This window comes from Podarcis tiliguerta (assembly GCF_965153285.1).
Source record: "Podarcis tiliguerta genome assembly, chromosome: 2".
NCBI lineage: Eukaryota > Metazoa > Chordata > Lepidosauria > Squamata > Lacertidae > Podarcis > Podarcis tiliguerta.
Genome location: NC_139535.1, coordinates 36034995 through 36055718, shown reverse-complemented (window position 1 = coordinate 36055718; position 20724 = coordinate 36034995). Strand labels below are relative to the sequence as shown.

The following is a 20724-nucleotide window of genomic DNA, read 5'->3' as shown; positions in this document are numbered from 1 at the left end:
CCTTAATAGAAAACATAGTTCCAAATGGCTGATTGTGGCAACATGCTGATTCTGTGGGTTCACCCTATCTGTACTTGAAAGCAATAATAAAAAGAGGGAAAATAAAATTACAAGAGAATAAAATAATCATATAAAACTTAGAAAAGAATGAGTGCCATAAAATATATTTCATAGTGGAATACAAGGTTTTCATTGGTACCAAACATACGAAATATTCATGAATGTTGCCATTTAGTGGGACTGTGCCAACAATGAGATTGTGATTTATATAACCAAACAATTTCATGATGGGCAGTGTTTTCATGCTTTAGACTTTAGGAGCTGAAGGATGAATTGTGAAATAGACAGGGGTGCAAACTTGAATAAAATATTGGGGGGGGGGAGGCCTGCCTTTCAAAATAGGATCACATGACATGGCACACGCACACTATCTGAATGGCAATGCCCATCAACGAGGTGGGTGGGCCCCCTCAAGTATTTTATTAGGGGGAGCGAAGACCCCTCAGTCCCTAGGAATTGGCTCCTATGGAAACAGGGTTGCCATATGTCTGGAATTTGCCGGTTATATATAATATATACGGAATACCTCTGTCTCTAGCGGCATCCAGGTGAAAATGGATTGGGTGCCCAGGATTTACGGCAGCCCATGCCTATTTTTCATAAAAATAGATCAAAAACGGCACGGGGGGGGGGGGGGCTTAAAAGTTCAACAACTTTGCCCCCAAAAGCTCCGGATTTCCACTGCTTGAAATATGGCAACCGACTATTAAAAAGTCGCTCCGGGAAGCCGACTCTGTTTGCTCGGCCAACTGCATAGACGGGGAAGCACAGAAACCTATTCAAGTGTTAACTTGTGCTTCGCCTTGAGAGCTACGCGCGCTCCCCGTTGACTTCAGTGGGATTTTGAATAGGATCAGGCTGCGGGCAAACCAAAAGCGTGCGCCACGTCCAGTCTCCTTCCCGCTTCACGACCCCGGTCTCGAGAATCCCCTGTCCAGGCGCAAGAGCGACGGCGAGCCATTCATTGCCGCGCGGGATTGGCGCGAGCTGCTTCGCAGGGTTGCCGACACAACGTTCGGGCCGGTGTCTCTCGGCCAATCAGCTGCCGGCGTCCGCGGCCGTTGCCTTGGCGCCCGCCAAAATGCAACTCTTGCCTTGTGCTCTAACGCAGATGCGTAAGAAAGAACAACGCGGACCTTGCCCTTTTGCTACCAGGGCCGCTGGAGGGTTACAGAAGGTTTCGTCCTCGGCTTCTTCTTTCCCCTCTGCCGCTCTGAGATGAGAAGGCTTTTCTGAGCTTCTTCTGAAAAACCTACCGGACGATTTTTTTTGTTAGGAGGCGTCCGATCCTACACCGAAATGTTGACCAAAATGGATCAGACGAGCTGGTCATCGGGAACATCAGGCGCTCGGAGTGGATCGCGGCAATTTAGCACTTCATCGCAGCCTCTGCTAAGTGGCGTTTCTTCGCCCAAGAGGTTTGTAGACTGCAGCATGAGGCCTTACGGAGCCCGTTTCCCATAGATAACTTTATAAACAACTAGTTCAGTAGGGGTTTTTTTTGGGGGGGGGGGTGAATTCAGTCGTGTAGCATTTAGGAACTGTTATTGTTTATTGGAGATGACCAATGGGCCAAAAGTTGTCAACTAAAAGGTATCTGAGTGAGTTACATAGAAAAACTCACACATAAATGTACTGTATTATAAAACAGAACAGGAAAACATTCATATAAAACATCAACATTCCTTACAGCATATAAAAGACAAGAAGCCCCTCCCCCAAGAGGTTGTTCTTTGCTTGTAAAGAAATAGGGGTAGAATAATTTTAATCTTGTAAAATCTGGTTTGTTTTTCCTTAAGAAAGAAGGGTGTGCCTAGGCCAACCCCAACCTCTCTCACCATCAAAGAAACACAAGTGAATAGCAGAGAACCTGCACAAGCGACGCTGCCATAAAAATATTAAGTATAATAGAAACATCGCCACCCGACCTCACCCCCACTCACCTTCCCCCCCCCCACCTCTTTCCCCCTTTTCTTCCTAATGTCTCAACAATTGAAACTGATCTGTAAAAAATGTTACTTGGGGGGGAAAGAGAGAGAGAGATTGCACATACTTTTGTAAACCAAGAAAATACATTTAAAATAAAAAATAAAAATACATTTAAAAAAGAAGGAAAGAAGGGTGTGCAGATATGTAAAAACCTTTAAAACCTGCAATCTTAAACTATCTGGTACAATTTACCTCGTAGTTCTTTCTTTCTCATGAGCATAGTGTGGGATTTGGCTTTTAAGTTGCTTCCTGCTATTATACAATGGCACTAAGTGAACAACTGAAAGAGGCATTCTTTCTGTACACTGATGTTTCCCAGACAGTGATAGCTGATACACAGGGCCACAATCACCCAGCAGGCAACCCAAGCTGGATTGTCCGACTTTGAAGACACCTGTTCTGGCTTGTCTTCTCAACAATCCGCTCATTGGGTGAAACAAGTAACACATGTAGTTCCTATGCCATGAATAAATGCATCCCTTCCCCGTGAATTATTATTCTATATTACAGTAATGTGTCGTGCATGCAAATTGCACATTGAAGTAATGAAATGTGGTGCCACATGGGGGCTTATGGATGGGGGGGGTGGCAATTAGGTATGAGAGCCCTTTAGGTAATCTGCAAGCTCCAGCCCCCTGTAGTTTTTGTCAAATTACTGTCCCCCTCCCCATCCCTTTCTAAAAACAATAGCGGGTGAGGCCAGCACATAAAGTAAGCGCCCCCCCCAACGCCACATACACATATTAATCTGAACATGGGTTACATGCAATATTTTTTTAAAAAAACCAAACAAGCACATTTTGTTGTACTCCAAACAGTTTATCTAGTATGGTAAAAGAAAAAACTGCCCAGCGATAGAGACACTCCAGCCCCTTCTGTTTCTTTCTTATTTATTTATTTATTTATTTATTTATTTTTCTGTGTCTTCATGAGCCACTTCTATGGTGTGTCTCAGAGAGAGCCTGTAATTGTGCCCTTGAGTAACTGTGATTGACTGGTCAGATCAAACACAGTGCAGAAACGGAAGAATTATCCATTCCTGGTGGAGGTCTAATGGAAAGAGACTTAGCTTTGGTGGGGGGATATAAAACAAGGTTTTGTTTTACTGGGGTAAATTTAACTTCCTCATCCCTTTGTTCTCTTTTCAGCGAAGGCGAAGCTCTGTCAAATGCAGCATTGCTCGAAGACTCCCCCGCCGACAACCTGGATTGGGTTTTAGATCACTGCTTTAAACAATTCAAGATCAGAGAGGCTTATCCACATTCTTTCCTCAAAGTGAAAGCAAGCAGATTTGGGCCCCCCAGATCTCGACGTCGCATTCTCATTGCCCCTCCGATGAGTGAAATGGCGGTTCACGGGCCCAGGCCTCACCCGCCTGAACTTCCCGCTCCAGAGCAGAAACCTGTGGGCTCAGGAAAACCTCCAGAGGCTGAAGAGAAAACCTCTGCGAAAGAGGAGGCAGATCTGCAAGAGCTGGAAGCTTGGATCCAGGGAAGAATACAACTGCAGAATCTGCTGAACTGTGTGGACCTGGAGCAGTGGCTGATGGGGAAAGAGCCCGTCAGTGAGCAGGAACAAAATGTGCTGAGGAAGATACAAGAAGACAAGGAAGCGTTGAAGACTAAAGTGCAAGCCAAGTTGTGGGAAGATGACACCCTTGAGGTAAGCGGTGGAGGCTGGTCCTTTAGGGGCTAGTGTGGCAGGCCCCCCCCCCCTATCTCTGCCTGCCCTTAGCTACGCCTCACCTGCCTGCCTTCTTACTTACAGTTAGCCCAGGGGGTTGGCTCTGACTGCCAGATCCGCTCTCCTCTTGTTTTAAGGTAAAGGTAAAGGGACCCCTGACCATTAGGTCCAGTCGTGACCGACTCTGGGGTTGCAGTGCTCATCTCGCTTTATTGGCCGAGGGAGCCGGCGTATAGCTTCTAGGTCATGTGACCAGCATGACTAAGCCGCTTCTGGCGAACCAGAGCAGTGCATGGAAACACCGTTTACCTTCCCGCCGGAGAGGTACCTATTTATCTACTTGCACTTTGACGTGCTTTCGAACTGCTAGATGGGCAGGAGCAGGGACCGAGCAATGGGAGCTCACCCCATTGCGGGGATTTGAACCGTCGACCTTCTGATCAGCAAGCCCTAGGCTCCGTGGTTTAAACCACAGCGCCACCCACGTTCCTTCTGTTTTAGGTGTGACCAATATATGTGCTGTCACACACACAGCGCCAAACCCGGAAGTAACCCAGAAACACCATAAAGACGTCACTAAAAGGGCGGTACGGGGTGTGTGACAAGAGCGCAATGATCCGGAACGCAACCCCTGGGTAAATGAGGGGTTGCCTGTGTGACAGTGTTGGAACTTATTAGGAACTTGCAAGTTCATAGTGCCACAGAGAACCACAGCTGGCCTCAGCGACTCAGCTGTTTGAGATTTAAGGCAGTTTTGCTCCCTGTGTGCTATCTCATAGGGATAGAATTCTCCAGGGAGTTTCAGCTTCAAATAATGGGAGAAATACGTAATTTGTTGATGGGTTGAGATAAATATTCTACTTATAAGGTTTCTGCCTGTGCCTTAGCAGCTCAGCAGATCGGATAAATTTGACTGACTGACTGATTTGAGGTAGTGAAGATCCCAAATGGAGGTTTTCGTTTTGCAAACAAAAATGTTTCCCCATCTCAGCTGTTACTCTTTCACAATATCTATTAACAAAAATAGAACAATGTAACACACACACACGGTTAAAAACCTTTGCACTGGGAAGGACATTGAGGGGAAGAGGGAGCGTGTCTCTGTTGCCAAGCAGCTAACCGTAACCCTCTCCTGCCACAATCCCATCAAGCATAGATCCTGATTAGGGCAAGATGGGGACGGGGATGTGCAGCCAATGGGCATTTTGTTAAGGTAATGCAATATACATGGACATGTGTATCTGGAAGCACATCCAAACATAGACACGGTTTATTTACAGTGTAGCCTCTTCAATGGGATGTGAATCTATAAATACAGGCAGCAACTGTTTTAGATGCATCCATGCATGCACCATTCATGCATGCATGCATCGCGCCAAACCCAGAAGTGACCCGGAAGCATCAGAAAAAGGGTGGTGCGGTGGCCAAACGGGGTGTTTGCAGACTTTTTCAATGGTGGTTCTTTAAATATACTCAATTTCACTTAAATGTGTGGTGCCTTGCAACAAACCCCATGTTAATTGGGCGTTGCCTGCATCCCGATCCACATTCTGCCTCAACTCATCACCCGCAACTCCACAAACTGCATTTGGATCAGGGCAACAGGCTTGTTTTGCAATCCTGGCCAGTAAGAAAACTTGCAGCATGACAGGGAGTTCAGCTCACTCACCTGATCAAAAGGGACACTTAACTGTTCCCTCTATTCAGAGTGGGGTCAATGGGAATTGTTTTTCTCGCCGTCACCATCAACACATCACCAGCTCTGATTGGCTACATGGCTTCATAATGTTGTCTTCATTGCGATGACTGATTGGCTGTTTCTTTTGTGTTCCTATGACCAATGTGAATGTTTCTTCTTCACAGGAAGAAAGTTTTACATGTCTTTTCCATCCCCTCCCCCCCCTGCCCAATGTCTTTCAGCATGTGAGACCGAAGCCACCACACAAGATTGTCATCCCTCGTGTCAACGCTCCTCACCCCAAGTCGCTCGTGACGCTGCAAAACCTTCTGCACAAGCAGAAACTCAAGCTGGTGGACCTCTTTAAGAAATCAGACAGGACCAAGACGATGAGGTTCAGCAGAGCCGACTTCATTAAAATAATCCAAGAGGTAAGTGGCAAAGCCTATTTATAAACCGTGTCCCTGTTTAGACAGAGAGATTGGGTAGATGTTCCTGGGTGGGGATTTTCGGTAGTTGCTTCTCAGCCATGGGAATCACATATTCAACCCTTTTTCTGCACACTTGATTCCTCTTATGTTGAGGGATGTGTGTGCAGCTTCTATATGCTTATGCTCCTACCCAGATCAGGGCACAGGCATCCTCTTGCACACCAACTATTGGCCTACATAATTTCACTTGCTGCTAACGGGCACACACAGTACGGATGCTCAAGGATTTCAATGGGTCAGCATTTGAATATAACAGGTTCTGAATTCTGCTTCCTGGGAGAATATACAGATCGAAATGAAATCACCCCTTCCGTTTTTGCACTTTGCTAATATGGTTCTCAGCACAAAAACTATACATTAAAAATAAGCACATACTAGGTTAAAATGCATACATAATGTGTATTTTTAGGATATGATGCCTTTCAAACATGCATATTTTGTGAAGAACGTACAAAGATAAGGCAGATTATTGCAATAAGGAGTGACTCTCTCTACAGTTTGGTGGTCACAGATCTTACTTACTGTGATTGGACCTGATGATTGCAGTTTTGATTTTATACTCGTTTGCAGACCAACATTCCTCTCAGTACAACTGACCTGGAAGACGTGATCACCTACCTCATGATGTCAAAGAAAGTGAATTATATAAGCAATGATGACCTGGTTGAGTGTCAGAGAATATGGGCAGATAACTTAAGAGAGCAATGGAGGCAGCCTAAAGAATCAAAGCCAGGTAAACAAACAAGCAAAAGTGTTAAGACGTGGTTCTGTTGTCTTGACATCGCTAACGGGGGTGAAGTTTTCAGCTTCAGTTGCTGATGGTTGTAATAAAGGTTATCATAGGGATTCCTTGTACAAAAAAAAGAAGTTGGCACTGCAGCGTGTATCCTGATGCTACAAGTCCTGGCTGTAGCAATTTATCCTGCACCTCCAAGAGTTTCTAAGAGCCATGCTAACCCAAGCTGATTACAGATGGGAAAGAAAGGCAGGTTTGGCCTACATATTTGAAAGGCATGTTTGAGTCATATCTGAATAACCCCAGTAGTACTTTTCACCTCCAGCAGCATTGGTCTTCCGGAGTCAATCTTCACATAAAATAATTGAGTGGCATGACTGGGCCAACCTGCAAACCACTGCCAGAGGGGGTGGGGGAAAGGCCACCCTCAGTTTTCAGTCCATGCTTTCGCTCCTCTTCAAAAAATACTCTGCTGTCCGGTATGTTGTAAGGCTGCCATCCTAGCCCCTGGTCAGAAGCGAAGGAGACTGATGGAGCAGTACAGCTGCCGCCGCAGTCCTTCAACCCCTGCTGGCCAGGGACAAAGGTGTAGGGAACAGTTCCCCTTTGCTGTGCCTACTCCAAGGAAACCCCAACAAATGCAATTCAGAGTCAAATGGACAGGCTTTTTATGTCAAGAGCTGTATTTCCTTCAGTGGTGTGTATGTAATCTGTTAGGGGCTGCAGGCCAGTAGAGGTGGAGCCAGAGGCAAAAGCGTTCTGAATTATATCAGAAATAAGGGCTGCTTTGTTTTGGTTTTCACCATAGCTACCTGCTTTGGACTTGAGGACCCTTTGGGTCCCTTCCAGTTCCACAGTTCTATGAGTCTGTACCTCAGATTAGAATTCCCAGTGCTGTGCAGATGTAAGCCCTACTGGATTTGAGGTGATTACTCTCGAATAAGTATTGCAAGGGAATTACTTTCTTTTAATACAACAGGCCAGAATTGTCAGTTTGCATTTCTTAGTGCAGAAAGTATTGATCTGATGTGTAGAGATCTTTCCTATTCTAATTAATTCAAGAGGGTTCTGGAAGCTTCTCTGTGTGAAAGAAACAAGAAGAAAGAAACTGTTGTTTGGGTTATTTCTTCTGAGAAGCTGAGTACAGCTGGTTAAACTGGTTCTCTTTCTCTTTCAGTCAAGGTCATGCTAACCATAAATATAGGCCAGAAGGGGCCTGGGTTTCACTTTCTCTTTCTATCTCTTTTCCTTCTGGTGTGCTGTTCTGTACATAGTATGCTTAGTGTTAAGGTTTAGACTTATTATAAGTTATTATAAGTTTAAGTTAAGTCTCCTGCAACTGGATTTCTTATGGACTGTGCCAATACTGAATGTATTAGATTTGTGACCATTATGCTCATTTGCCTTCAGTAGCAGTAAAACTCTGCTGGATTCAATATTAATTGCCTCTGGTCTATTTTTGGGGAATCCTGCAACATGTTTAAGTTTTTACTCTACTAACTAAACGTCGGAGTTCTGCTCTGGTTCAATATTGAGTAGAATTTCATGACAAGAATGGCTACTGTTCACTTTGAAAACCCCTGTGAGGAAAAATATCTCATGATGTCCTCCCATGAAGAAAGAGAATGAGCCAGCATGATCTAGTGTGAAAAGGCATTAAACTGTCAGGCGACAGGTGCTTGCTGGTGGTCATGGCACAGATTTCCTGTTTGTGAGAAATTCTGACAGGTTTCTAATGTTTCCCCCTTTCTCCCCTTCTGAAAGAAACAGAAGAGCTCCCACCTTCCGCACCACAGAAGTCTTGTAGGAGAAGTGTTACGTTCTCCAAACATACTGGTGAAGCAAAGATATGCCGGCTTGAAGTTCCCCCCATCAACACAGAAGTAGACCGCATGCGTCTATCTTATAATCAGATGGAGGTAGCTGGGAAAAGATACAAGGAAATGAGACGACGGACTAAGGTACCGTGTTTCTGCGGCAGAACTCTTTGCACCTTTGATGCTGTAAAAAGACATGTCGAGTTACCCCTCAAACGCTGTCTTACTCTGTTGAGTTGGCTCCAAACCTTGGGTTTTGCAAGTTAAAGGACTTACTCTATTCACATCAGTGAGTCAAATCCAGTGGAAATTCTCCCCCTGCTAACTGGACGCTCCTTTCAGCAATTTCTCTTCCTGTTTTCTCTTTCCATGATTCCCCCTTCCCTCAGAGCAGATTTTGGGGTCACTAAAAGGCTGCAGGAGTAAGGGAGGTTTTTTTGTGGGGGGGAGCTTCTCAGACCATTTTCAGGTACCTTTTCACAGATCAGGGGTGGGAACTCGTATCCCTTCAGTTGTTGTTGTCATTGTTGGACTCCAACTCCCATCATCCTTGACTGTTGGCCAAGCTGGCTGGGGCTGATGGGAGTTGGAGTGCAGCAACACCCGCTGGGCCACAGGCTCCCCACCCTGACAGTGTGTAGGGCAGAGTTAGAAAGGAATATACATTAGGTCAGGAATGGGAAACCTGCTTTTGAACCAAGAATCCCCATCATCCCTGGTCATCAGTCCTGTTGATTAGAATTGAGAGGAATTGCTGTCCCAACAATACCTGGAAGACCACACTTTCCCACAAGCCCTATATTAGCAGGCCCTTTAATTCTCAGGTAGAAAATCCTCCTCGGCACACTATGATGTTTCGCACAGCACAGATGTTTTGTAACAAAAGAGGCAATGTCTTTTCATTGCAGAGAAAGACCAACCCCTTAGAATATGCAGAACAGTGTAAGCTTGTGAAATCTGGAGACGCGGTTGTGGACGGCCACTGCTTTCCGAGCACCATCCAGGGTGAAATGGGAGAGCTGGTGGACCAACACCGGCTGGCTTGCTACCTGGTCTACATTCAGTGTCTCAAGCTGTGTGAAAAATACGGCGTCCCGCTTACTGAGAAGTTGCTGAAAAGGGGTATGGTGAAACAAGGGGACTGGAGGGAATGCTGTATATATCGTCAAAGCAGGGTGGTGTTTACACTGGCTCAGGGTCAAAGTCGCCTGCTAATCCCCCCCCCCAAAAAAAAAATACCTAAGCAGAATAACACTGTTATGTAGTTGTTCAGGTTTGATGGGTGGTGGGTCTGGTATAACAAAGAATACAGTCGACTCAGGTTACAACCCTAAACCCACTTGCTTAGGGAGTTAGGTTCTAGCGGACTTATTTCCGAGTAAAGATGTGTAGGGTTGCGCTGCGGAACTTAACACACAGCCTGTCGGTATCCTGCGATTCCGTACAAATGCTCCACAAGCACACCAGCTTGGCTGCGTTTCTAGCCCTTATGAAGGTAGGCTTTAGAGCGCAGGCAATGCCCATCCAAGTTCCGTTAGGTAGGCAAAGCGAGGAGGGAGATTCGCTGGTGCAGAGTTACGCCAGCAACACCCAATTAACTCAGATGCACCGGCTCATGTTGGGCTCTTTCAGGCAAGCTGTCTGCTCTAGAGGTCCACCACTCAAGTGAGTCATGGGGAAATCCACAAGTTGCTTGAACCTACCCAAGATTCTTTGTACAGTGGTACCTCGGGTTACATACACTTCAGGTTACAGAATCCGCTAACCCAGAAATAGTACCTCGGGTTAAGAACTTGCCTTCAGGATGAGAACAGAAATCGTGCTCTGGCGGCGCGGCAGCAGTGGGAGGCCCCATTAGCTAAAGTGGTGCTTCAGGTTAAGAACAGTTTCAGGTTAAGAATGGACCTCTGGAATGAATTAAGTACTTAAACCGAGGTACCATTGTATAGCTAAGGTAGAAATTTTGCTGTATGTGGGTTGACTGTAATACCACAGTTCTTTCTTTCTTTTAAAATTTTCGTTTTCTGTACCATCAGCTTTGCTCTACCCACCGGACAGAATTGTAAGAGAGGGGAACCATTTCCGCAAGATGAGACAACCTGGAGGTTATTATGACCAATCTGGATACCAACCAAGATTGCCATCAGCACAACCCATAAGCACTTCGGGAGACAAAAAAGGGTTTGTTTGGTTTTTGGGTTTTTTTAAAATAATCAAGAAGATATACAAATAGGTTTGGTTTGGTTTGAAGATAATACCCTATTACAGTTCCTGTACAAGCAGCAGAGAAGTCTTTGCAAATTCTCACGCTGGAATTTCCTTGCTACAACCAAAGCCAGTCAACTGGGCATTTTGAATCGATTGGGCACTTTCAGTCCACAGCTCCCTGGCTTAATTGTCCATGGGTGTTCTGGGGAACTTTCACATGGAATGTAGGCTGTTAGCTGCATAAGGTTAGGGTGCCTGGTTTTGACTGAAGTACCATACCTTAGTGCAGCCCCAAGAACTGCGGGAAATGTTCCTGAGGCTTGAACAGCACCGAGGCTTAAAGTAAGGGCCTCAACCTGACACAAGCAAAAGCAAAGGCGCTATAGGATGCAAAGTCCAGAACTCTGGACTGGAAGGTCTTAGGATTTCTATGCCACATCCATGCCCCTACTTCAGAGGACAGCCATTATGGGCTGCTTACGAGCTCCCATACCGGGTCACTGGCTTAAAATCATTTCCTCAGCAACATTTGAACAACAGCGTTTTTGCTGCTGCAAAAATATTAGGAGGCTTGCGGACAAACGCCGTTCTGAGTGTTTTCTTGCCTTCTCCCTCTATTCCCCTCTTGCTGTCTCTAAACAAATGGTTTTTCCTTCTCCCCTAGAAAGAAGAAGGCAGAGGTTAAGAAGCCAGAGGTCCAAAAAACAGACAAGACCCTTGACACCCGCTGGAAGTCATACAGAGAGTTTTGGAAACTAATGAAGTATGTGTTCAACCTGCTGGGTGTTATCCTAGATTTTTATCGGTGCTTGTAATGTAGAGCTGTGCCATTGAGTATGGCCGCCTCAGGCTGCAATCCTACCCATGTCTGCTCAGAAGCAAGGGGGTATACCCCCAGGTAAGTGTGGTGAGGATTGCAGCCTTATTCTTTCACACCCTTACTGACTCTTCCTATTGAAGTTGACCTGGTCACTCTGCAAAAGCTGATTGGTGTCTTGTCTTAGTGAGGGCGAAAAGCCACTTTTGGGGCCTCTATCTCTAAACCACATGGGACAAATGTTTACCTCACATTAGAGGTGGGGTTATTGGGTTTTTATTTTGATTATGTATTTTGTGGTTTCATATTTTGATTTTATTCTGTGAAGTGCCCTGCGACCTCTGGGTATAGGGCAGTACAGTGGTGCCCCGCAAGACGAATGCCTCGCAAGACGGAAAACCCGCTAGACGAAAGGGTTTTCTGTTTTTCAATGCGCTTCGCAGGACGAATTTCTCTATGGGCTTGCTTCGCAAGACGAAAATGTCTTGCGATTTTTTTCCACTCCCCACCCCCTTTTTCTAAGGCACTAAGATGCTAATAGCCTTCTAGCAGCTAATCCGCTAATCCCTTAAGCCTTTAATAGCCGCTAATAGCGCTAATCCGCTAATAGGGTTGCTTCGCAAGACGAAAAAACCACTAGACGAAGAGACTCGCGGAACGGATTCTTTTCGTCTTGCGAGGCACCACTGTATATAAATTCAAAAAACAACAACAACCCTCTCCCATACAGGCTGCCTCTTTTTTGTTTTTAAATTTGTATACCGCCCTATACCCATACATGTCAAGGTGGTTCACAACATAAAATTACAATGTAAAAAGCACAATATATTAATAAAAACAAACACAACCCAATAATCCCACTTGCACAACACATTTAAAAGGGTATTAGATGTCCATCAGCTGACGGCCTGGTTAAAAAGGAACATTTTTGCCTGGCACCTAAAGGTGTATAAACAAGGCATCTCCCTGGGGAGAGCATTCCACAAACGGGGAGCCACTGCAGAGAAGGCCTGTTCTTGTGTTGCCACCCTCCAGACCTCACACAGAGGAAGCCCATGAAGAAGGGCCTCGGGTGATGATCGCAGAGTCCAGGTCGGTTTTTATGGGGAGAGGCAGTCCCTGAGGTATTGTGGCCCCGAGCCATTTAAGGCTTTATAGATCAAAACCAGCACTTTAATGGGGCCCAGAAACTAATTGGCAGTCTGGCAGTATCGGTGTAATATTTTCAAACCATCTTGCCCCGGTGAGCATCCTGGCCGCTGAAATCCTCACTAGCTGAAGTTTCCTAACCATCTTCGGAGGCAGCCTTATGTGTAACGCGCTGCAGTAATCTAACCTAGAAGTTACCAGAGCATAGACAATAGTGGATAGGCTGTCCCTGTCTAAATAAGAGCGCAGCTGGGCCACCAGCCGAAGCTGATGGAAGGCATTCTTGTGCGGCTGAGGACACTGAGAGCACTGTAAGCATCCGGTTGCTGCTCTGCGGCTGCACCCTTACCTGCCCTCACACCTGATGTCACATAGGACATTTGATGTGGGACAAGCAGGCATAGTTTGGAAAACAGTCTTGTGAGCCAAATGAGGTCTCCTGCAGTGCCTAAGCAGGCTCACAGGCTGAACATTCCTTGGTGAGCGGGGCACACGGACAGCAGGCCCCTCTGCAGTCGCCTGTTCGCAGGTTTGGTTTGTGGTTCCACTGCTTCGCAAACGGATGTTTTTTCCTCTACAGAGCAGCTTTGCCGGTCTGCAGAGGAAATATATCCACGTGCAGGCGTGGTTTGAATCCAAAACACACCTGCAAACTGACCAAGAGGGGCTTTGCTGGTCGGCACAGGCAGCAAGCCCCTTCGAAGTGGCCTCAGGTGATGGCGTCAGGTGCTTGATGGAAGGAGGGCCAGTTCGCCATCCGGTCCTTGGGCTGAAAGAAAGCTCCCCACTCCTGCTTTGCATCAACCAAAGCCAGCCTGCTGGCTGCTCCCTCTATTCTGGACGCCGAGGTGCTTCTTCCCACCACCAGTGCAAATACGGGCAAGAGTGTTCGCAGGGCGAGTGTGCAGAATAAGTCAGGGGCTTGTCAGGTGATCAGTGCTGGCAGAACCAGTTGCTACTGCCTTCTCTTTGAATTCAGCCACTGCATTCAGTGAGCATGCTTCCGTCAGTGTAAATGAGTGCGTAATATTGCCACGTGTGTTACATAGAAGTTAGGCTACGCTTGCTTCCAGGGATTAGATCTGAAATCAGGCTGAAATATTTCAGATATACTGTTTGGGTAGAAATAAGTGTTGGGTCTGGGGTTCCTCTATCCTGTCAGTTGACTGTTCACCAGATTTCTCCTTTCCAGCTTGGCCACCTCTAAGCTCACGATGCATTTCTTTTTGCAGGCCTCACTCAAAAAGAGTGCTTCCTCCAGATAATTTTTTCACTGCTTATCACTTCGCCTTAGCTGAATCAATGGGCATACTTGTGGAACAATATGTGGAAAGGTATGGCACACAATGTTTCTTCTTTTCTTTTAGAAGAGTTTTAAAAACAATTTATAGTCTCGTACCTGAAGGTATTTCCTCAGGCAGGCTTTTGATTTAAAGGTTTGGTTGGCCTCTTCCTTCCCTCCCCTCACCTTTTTTCCACTTTGCTTTGGTTTCTTCCCATTCCCAGGTTTAACGATAATATTCTTTAACTCTGCTTCATTCTTTTATTCTCTCCCTGCTTGTGTGCATTCCCTCAAACTCCCCATCCCATCTTTATTTAAGGCTGTGTCCACACCAGGCTTTTAAAGCAATGTGGTATAAACAGTCAAAGACTCCTGAGAACTGTGGTAGCTAATGGTGCTAAGAGCTGCTCCCGCCACAGAGCAACAGTTTTCAGAGTCCCCTGCAAATTGGAGTTGATGGTTCAACCACTCTGAGAATTGTAGCTCTGTGAGAGGAATAGGGGTATCCCAACAACCCAGCACCCTTAACAAACTGCAGTCCCCAGGATTCTGTAGGGGGAGGCATGACTGCTAAAGTGGTGTCATAGTGCTTTAAATGTCTAGTGCAGATGTTTCAAGGTGGTGCCTGATATCTCCATCATCTGGGGATCCTTGGATCTGGATTGTTTTCACACACTAAAACCACATCCTGTAGAATTCTATCAGTATATTTGATCTGCACAATCATAATGAATTTCAGGAACCAAAGTGCTTTTTCTGTGCAGCCAGAACAGGAGCAATCACCATTAAGAAAAAGAGGTTGGAAAGGGCATACAGTGTGTGTGTATATATATATATATATATATATATATATATATGCTTTCGTAGATTTTCACGGGTACAGGAATGCAGGTTTTGGTGTCCTCGGGTGTCTTCCCGTGTAAAAGTTGGTTCGGATTTCTAGTTTCTCGTAGGTTCTTGTCAGCTGGAAGGTTTCCTCCCCGTAGAGGTGAGATATTTGCTTTCGTAGATTTTCACGGGTACAGGAATGCAGGTTTTGGTGTCCTCGGGTGTCTTCCCGTGTAAAAGTTGGGAACTTTTACACGGGAACTTTTACACGGGAAGACACCCGAGGACACCAAAACCTGCATATATATATATATATATATATGCATATATATGTGTGTGTGTGTGCGCGCGCGCGCGCACGTACACGCACGCATATGCATGCACACACACACACACACACACACATATATATATGGAGACTGTCCCTGGATCAAGTGACTTTTCTTCCTTAAGTTCTCAAAGCTCTTAACCTAGCTCAAGGTTGTCATCTGAATGAGCCAGATGTTTAAATGAGAATCAACCACAGTCAGTCCACTATTTGAAAAATAAGACTTTAGAGCCATCTTGCCCCAAAATGGCAACTAGACATTCAATTTTGGTGACTGTAACCTTGGTTTAAGGAGTCACTCAGCGCCTAGCTTATATATCTGAGTTTCTAACGCTACTGTAATGGTTCTAAGGGGTTGCTCGTGCGTAAGCAGGTGCCTATCTCCCTGGCTGGGTGCAAACACCTGGCTGGGCTGCCAAAGTGAACCTCCTCTGTCCAGACAGCCACTCACCCGTGGCTGACTCAATCGCTGGCAGAATCCGTCAGTGGGCGTTTCTTAAACTTCTTCCAGCAAAGAAGCTCTTTGACGCCTAGTCTCCTCCTACTCTCTCTGCACAAAAGCCTTCTGCGCAAGGAGGGCGTGGGCAACGGAGGACCCCTACTCTCCCCGCTGGTCCCAGGCAAGGAGTCATGGGACCGCCTCGCCGCTTCCCCCATCTGCCCCCCTTCTCCACTGGTGCTACGCTGATTCTCTTCCCCAGAAGATGGGCTGCTTCTCCCAATCCCGGGACGCTCTCTGGAATCCCTCTGGCTTTTGCGCTCCCTCTCCAGTACTGATGGCAGTTCCCTGACAGCTACCCTACTCCAAAGCTAGGCCTCCTTTACATTTTACATAGACCTGTGTATTTTCATATTGAGCTTGCAAGAACGACGAACCACGTTTTCATGAAGTCTCCATGTCACAAAGCCTGCATATTGTGGTTGTGTGTTGGTTTGTGTTTCACAGTATTTCTTTCCTTGGATTTTGTTTTCAGTGAGCTAAGGAAGATGTTTGCCCACCTGAATCCCAAGACTGACCCAAATAATTTCTGGCCAGGACATCTTCTTAGCAACCTGCGTCTCTTTCTGCCCCTGGAAGCCCGCGACAACGGGAATGCTATATTCAGCCACGTCCCTCGCACGTCCCCAGCCTATCCTGCTAGGTACAATCCTGACCGCAGCTGGCCAGTCAATGACCAGGGATACGTGTCGTACGGGGATCCAGAATCCCAAAAGCATAATTATTATATTTGACAGTGTTTCAAAATGTTCCTGACATTTCATGAGCACATGACTACTCCGGCGGATCGGCTGTGAAAAGCCAATATCCTAAGCAAAACAAGAACATGGTAAGAAGATTGCAGTGAAAGATGGATGGCAACGGTCTTGCTTGGTTAAAGGGGTTTTTCAAGGCTGTCAGTAAACATAATAATAATAATAATAATAATATACCCCGCCCATCCGGCTGGGTTTCCCCAGCTACTCTGGGTGGCTCCCAACATAATATTAATAAGAATAATTAAAAAGTGATAAAACATCAAACATTAAAAACTTCCCTAAACAGGGCTGCCTTCAGATATTTTCTGCATTTTCTGACTTTAGGCATTCCGAAAAGTAAATGCATGGGTTTAGGGGACATGCTTGCTAGGTCCCCCAGGCCCCATCACTGATTTTGTCACCCTTGTATTGTCTCAGTGTTTCCCAAACTTGGGGTCTCCACCTGTTTTTGGACTACAAGTCCCATCATTCCTGACCATGGGTCCTGCTAGCAAGGGGTGATGGGAATTGTAGTCCAAAAACAGGTGGAGACCCAAGTTTGGAAAACACCAGGAGTGTTTACGTATCTATGGAGAATCAGGGTTCTTAAATGTATGGAGAGAAGGCAGGTTCTAGCATAGGGATAGGCACCCTGGGGCCTTCCAGGTGTAGTTTGGCTCCCAAGTCCATCAGCTCCAGCCAGCATAATTGTATACATCACAGTCAAGGTCCTCTCTTGCTCACCTCCCAGCACCCTGGCAAATTGAAAAGCTCCAAAGACTTTAGCCTTTTCTCATAGGGAAAGTGATCTGACTAATTGGTCATTGAAATTCCTCTTTCTACACCTCTTCCAGCACTTTGGAGTCCTAGCGTGGGCTCGGGCCTTGCTTCCAAGCATGATGCAGAGTGCTGGTATTAACTGTAATGTCCTAAATGGCTCAGAATCCAAGGGCCTTAAACTTGGGTGGTCAGACATCAGGCATGCAGGATCTGTTTTGGGGAAGAGCTGTAGCTCCATGGTAGAGCACATGCTCTGCATGCCAAAAGTGCCAGTTGTCACCCATGCCGTCTCCAGAAAGGACTTGTGCCTTTAACCCTGGAGAGGCACTAGCATCCATGTAGGCAACAGCTAAATGGACCAGTGGTCTGGCTCAGTATAAGACAGGTCTTTATATTTCACAAACTAGAGGGTGAAATAGTAGCTGGGGGGACGGGGGAGACATTGAAATTAACGAGCATGACTAAGTTACTTCCATTCATTTCAACGGGTTTACTCTGAGTAAAACTTAGTAGAATGCCCTCGAGCGCATGCTCGGCCCAGAATTTGCCCCAGAGCTAAACTCACAATCCTTTAATACAAAAACACCCGATTCTAAATAATCTTTATTTTAGCACATAATTTGGGGGGGGAGGGGGGTCTTAGTTGTTGCTATAGTTAAAAGAGTTGGGAGCCAGAAACATTTGCAAATCATCCAGAAGTCCACCAGTAGATCGTCATGTTCCTTCTTTGCACTTCTGCCTTAAGGATCACCGCATGAATGAGCAATCAGCTTAAGATCTGCCTTAGAGGTTCCCCATTGGCCAAGGTGAGGCGGGTGGTGACTATTGACAGCGCCTTCTGTGTGGTGACTTCCTATCTTTAAAATTCTATCCCCGGGGTGTTTTTCTAACATCAAGTCTTATCTTTTTTGTGCCAGATAACCCCCTTTTATTTTCCCAGGCCTTTGTGTTTTAAGTCTGCTTTTATTGGTTTTATTCTTTTCTTTAAAAGTTTGTTGCTCTTTGTTTCTTGATTGTATTATGGTTTCATTATTATTATTATTATTATTATTATTATTATTATTATAGTATTATTTTGTAAGCTACTTTGGAAGTCCTTGAAGAGGGGAATGAAAAAAAAGTGTAATACAATATATATATTTTCCTTTTTAAGATGGGCAATCAGAATATATGTAGTATTCAAAATCCAGTCACATTATAGATCTGTACTGTATAAAGGTATTATAATCCCGGCAGGTTTTTTCAGTCTCTTTCCTAATCTCTAGTACTGAATTTGTCTTTTTCCCAAACAGCAGCCTCACTCTGTTGATCTTTCACTTAACTATCCACCATAACGACAAGATCTCTTTCCTAGTTTCTAATGGTCAGTTTAGATCCTATAAGCATATATTGGCTATGGTAGCCCATGACACTCAGCCAAACAATGGCTATGCATGTACAAGCGTGTGGAGACGGACAACAGTACTCACAGCTGCTTAGCTTCTGCTGCTATGCCACCCAGAGCTAAGCCGCAATCTCCCCTGCAAAATAACACAAACAATAAGCCAAGAACAAAGCTTGACTACAGGTCAAGCAAGACAAAACAGCCCAGGTATAGATGTAACACTAAGCCAAACCTTGGCAGCAGCAGGACCCAGGGAGGAATGCAGCAACCACAATTCCACACATTTGCTAGTTCATGCTATTCACATTATGAAGTTGGGGGGTGCACTGTTGTGCACCTCTTTCTACTAACTTATACTGAATCTCCTTTACCAGTTTGTTGCCCGTTCAGCATCAGGAACTCTGTAATTATTCACAGTCTGCATGCCTTTAAAGCAAATTTGATTCACATTTTCCCCTCTCAAGCAATTCTGGGCACACAGAGTTACAGTTCCCAGAAACCTTTAACAAACTCCAGTCCCAAGAATTCTTTGAGGGAAAGAAAATGCCTCGAATGTGGTTCAAAGCCATAGTGTGTACACAGTCAAATGCTAATCGCTGTGCCAGACACTGTCCAATAGGTATTCCTTTTCTGGATGTTCCAGTAGCAATGGCAACTCTTCCTGCATAAAGAAATGCATTCCTCCCCCTTACAAATTTTTATTGCAGTAGAGTGTTAATGAAATACAGTATCCCCCAATAAAATGCTTGGCACCCCTTAAAACAAATGGTTTATTTACTAAGTTAATAAATTGTATTCAAACCCTGATCGTCTAGAAGGGCTGTAAGAAGGGGTTGCTCTTTACTGCTAGATCGCACAATAAGCAATTACCATATTTTTCAGTGTATAAGGCTATATTTTTTCCCTATTTTTACAAGTTTAAAATTGGGGGGTCCTCTTATACACGGATAGTGCATATGGGGGATTTCTTTATTTGGAGTCCCAAAAAATAGGGGTCGTGTTATACATGGGGGTGGGGTGTGTGTTATACACGGGAAAATACAGTAAACTACTGCCAGTAACCCAGCACCTTCAGAGTGCTTCAAGGTGTGTAGAATGCAAGGGAACATGAAATATCAGTTAGAAAAATATATACTTGATGGCTTCTAATACTGAAGGTTGGATTAATTATTTGCAAATAAAATTCCAAATAAGGTTGCCAGTGGCTATGCATAAAAAATGCTTTGGTATGTATTTGGGGTGGGAAATTTCAGCATCCACGAAGCTCTCCTTATATTTTCAAAGGCAGGTTTTGCATCTACAGTATTATCTAAAACTGCACCATTTCCCTAGAGGGTTTTCAAGACAATTTGCTTGTCCTCCACATAGTACCATGGGAGCTAATGAATGCCAATTAATTTCATGTAGACTATCTATGTGAACTTCATGAGAATCTGCCATGCCAACCCGCCCGCCCCCCGTGCTGCAAAGTTTTAAGCACATCTCTTTTAATATGAAAACCAGACACGGGGATAAGCACACTGCAAATGTACAATGGTCTGTGTAATAGTCTGTTTTTAAACTTACAAAAGTGGTCTCTTTGGAAGACGAGCGTTTTATGTACCAGAAAACTGCCGTAGAAGAAACGGGTTTTGGTTTTTTAGCGCGAGGGCGGGTGAAACTTGCAAGCAACTCCACGAGGCGGTCAGAACCAACCGCAGCAGCCTCGGCATGGGGATTGCGCCTGCGCTACCTATGTATGACCACCAGGTGTCCCTATGACAGCAGCACCTCCAAGTTCCCCACCACTCAGCTCCCTAGACTTTATGAGGAGACTGATACACGGGATTTCACTTCCGATTCGCTAAGCCGCACCATCACCACGCCATAACTTCTGCTTCTACTTTTTATTCATGGCTAATCATGAAGCTATCCAATCCGTGCCAAAATCTTCAATTCCTTCGTTGCTATCTATGGGCACCCTTTTGTTGAAGAGGAAAGCATAAAAAAAAAGCTTTCATGCGAACCCGAAATTTCCCCGCCCAGGTTTCTCCGCAACTTTCTTCTCTCTGAGCTCCTGCCCCTCTGCTACAGCTTGCCGGAAGTGACGTTTCCAGGTCCTTAATATCCCTAGCTAACCTCACAGAAGCTAATATAACAATTAAAGTCTGAAATACTCAGCCAGGACGTTTTTCGATAATAAAATACACGTTAGGGTTCTGTTTAGGAGGACCAGAGGCTTGAGTGACTCCGCCTTTATGTCCTTCCGTGCCCTTGGT

General features: G+C 45.4%; 1 protein-coding gene across 4 annotated transcripts; it reads left to right on the top strand.

Annotated features, from left to right (window-relative positions):
• Positions 1 to 1116: 1116 nt before the first annotated feature.
• Positions 1117 to 18315, top strand: EFCAB12 (EF-hand calcium binding domain 12). Of its 4 annotated transcripts, none has more exons than XM_083425443.1 (12): positions 1154 to 1478; positions 3198 to 3711; positions 5653 to 5841; positions 6472 to 6634; positions 8408 to 8598; positions 9363 to 9576; positions 10491 to 10635; positions 11327 to 11425; positions 13861 to 13962; positions 16041 to 16741; positions 16854 to 17871; positions 17915 to 18315. In XM_083425443.1, exons 1-10 carry the CDS (start codon positions 1360 to 1362, stop codon positions 16297 to 16299), a joined length of 1995 nt encoding a protein of 664 aa, XP_083281569.1. In that variant the 5' UTR covers positions 1154 to 1359; the 3' UTR covers positions 16300 to 16741; positions 16854 to 17871; positions 17915 to 18315. The 4 variants fall into 4 exon arrangements, with proteins under 4 accessions (XP_083281567.1, XP_083281569.1, XP_083281568.1 ...); XM_083425442.1 differs by having other exon boundaries at positions 8402 to 8598; XM_083425441.1 differs by having other exon boundaries at positions 1117 to 1478; positions 8402 to 8598; positions 16041 to 17871.
• Positions 18316 to 20724: the final 2409 nt, after the last annotated feature.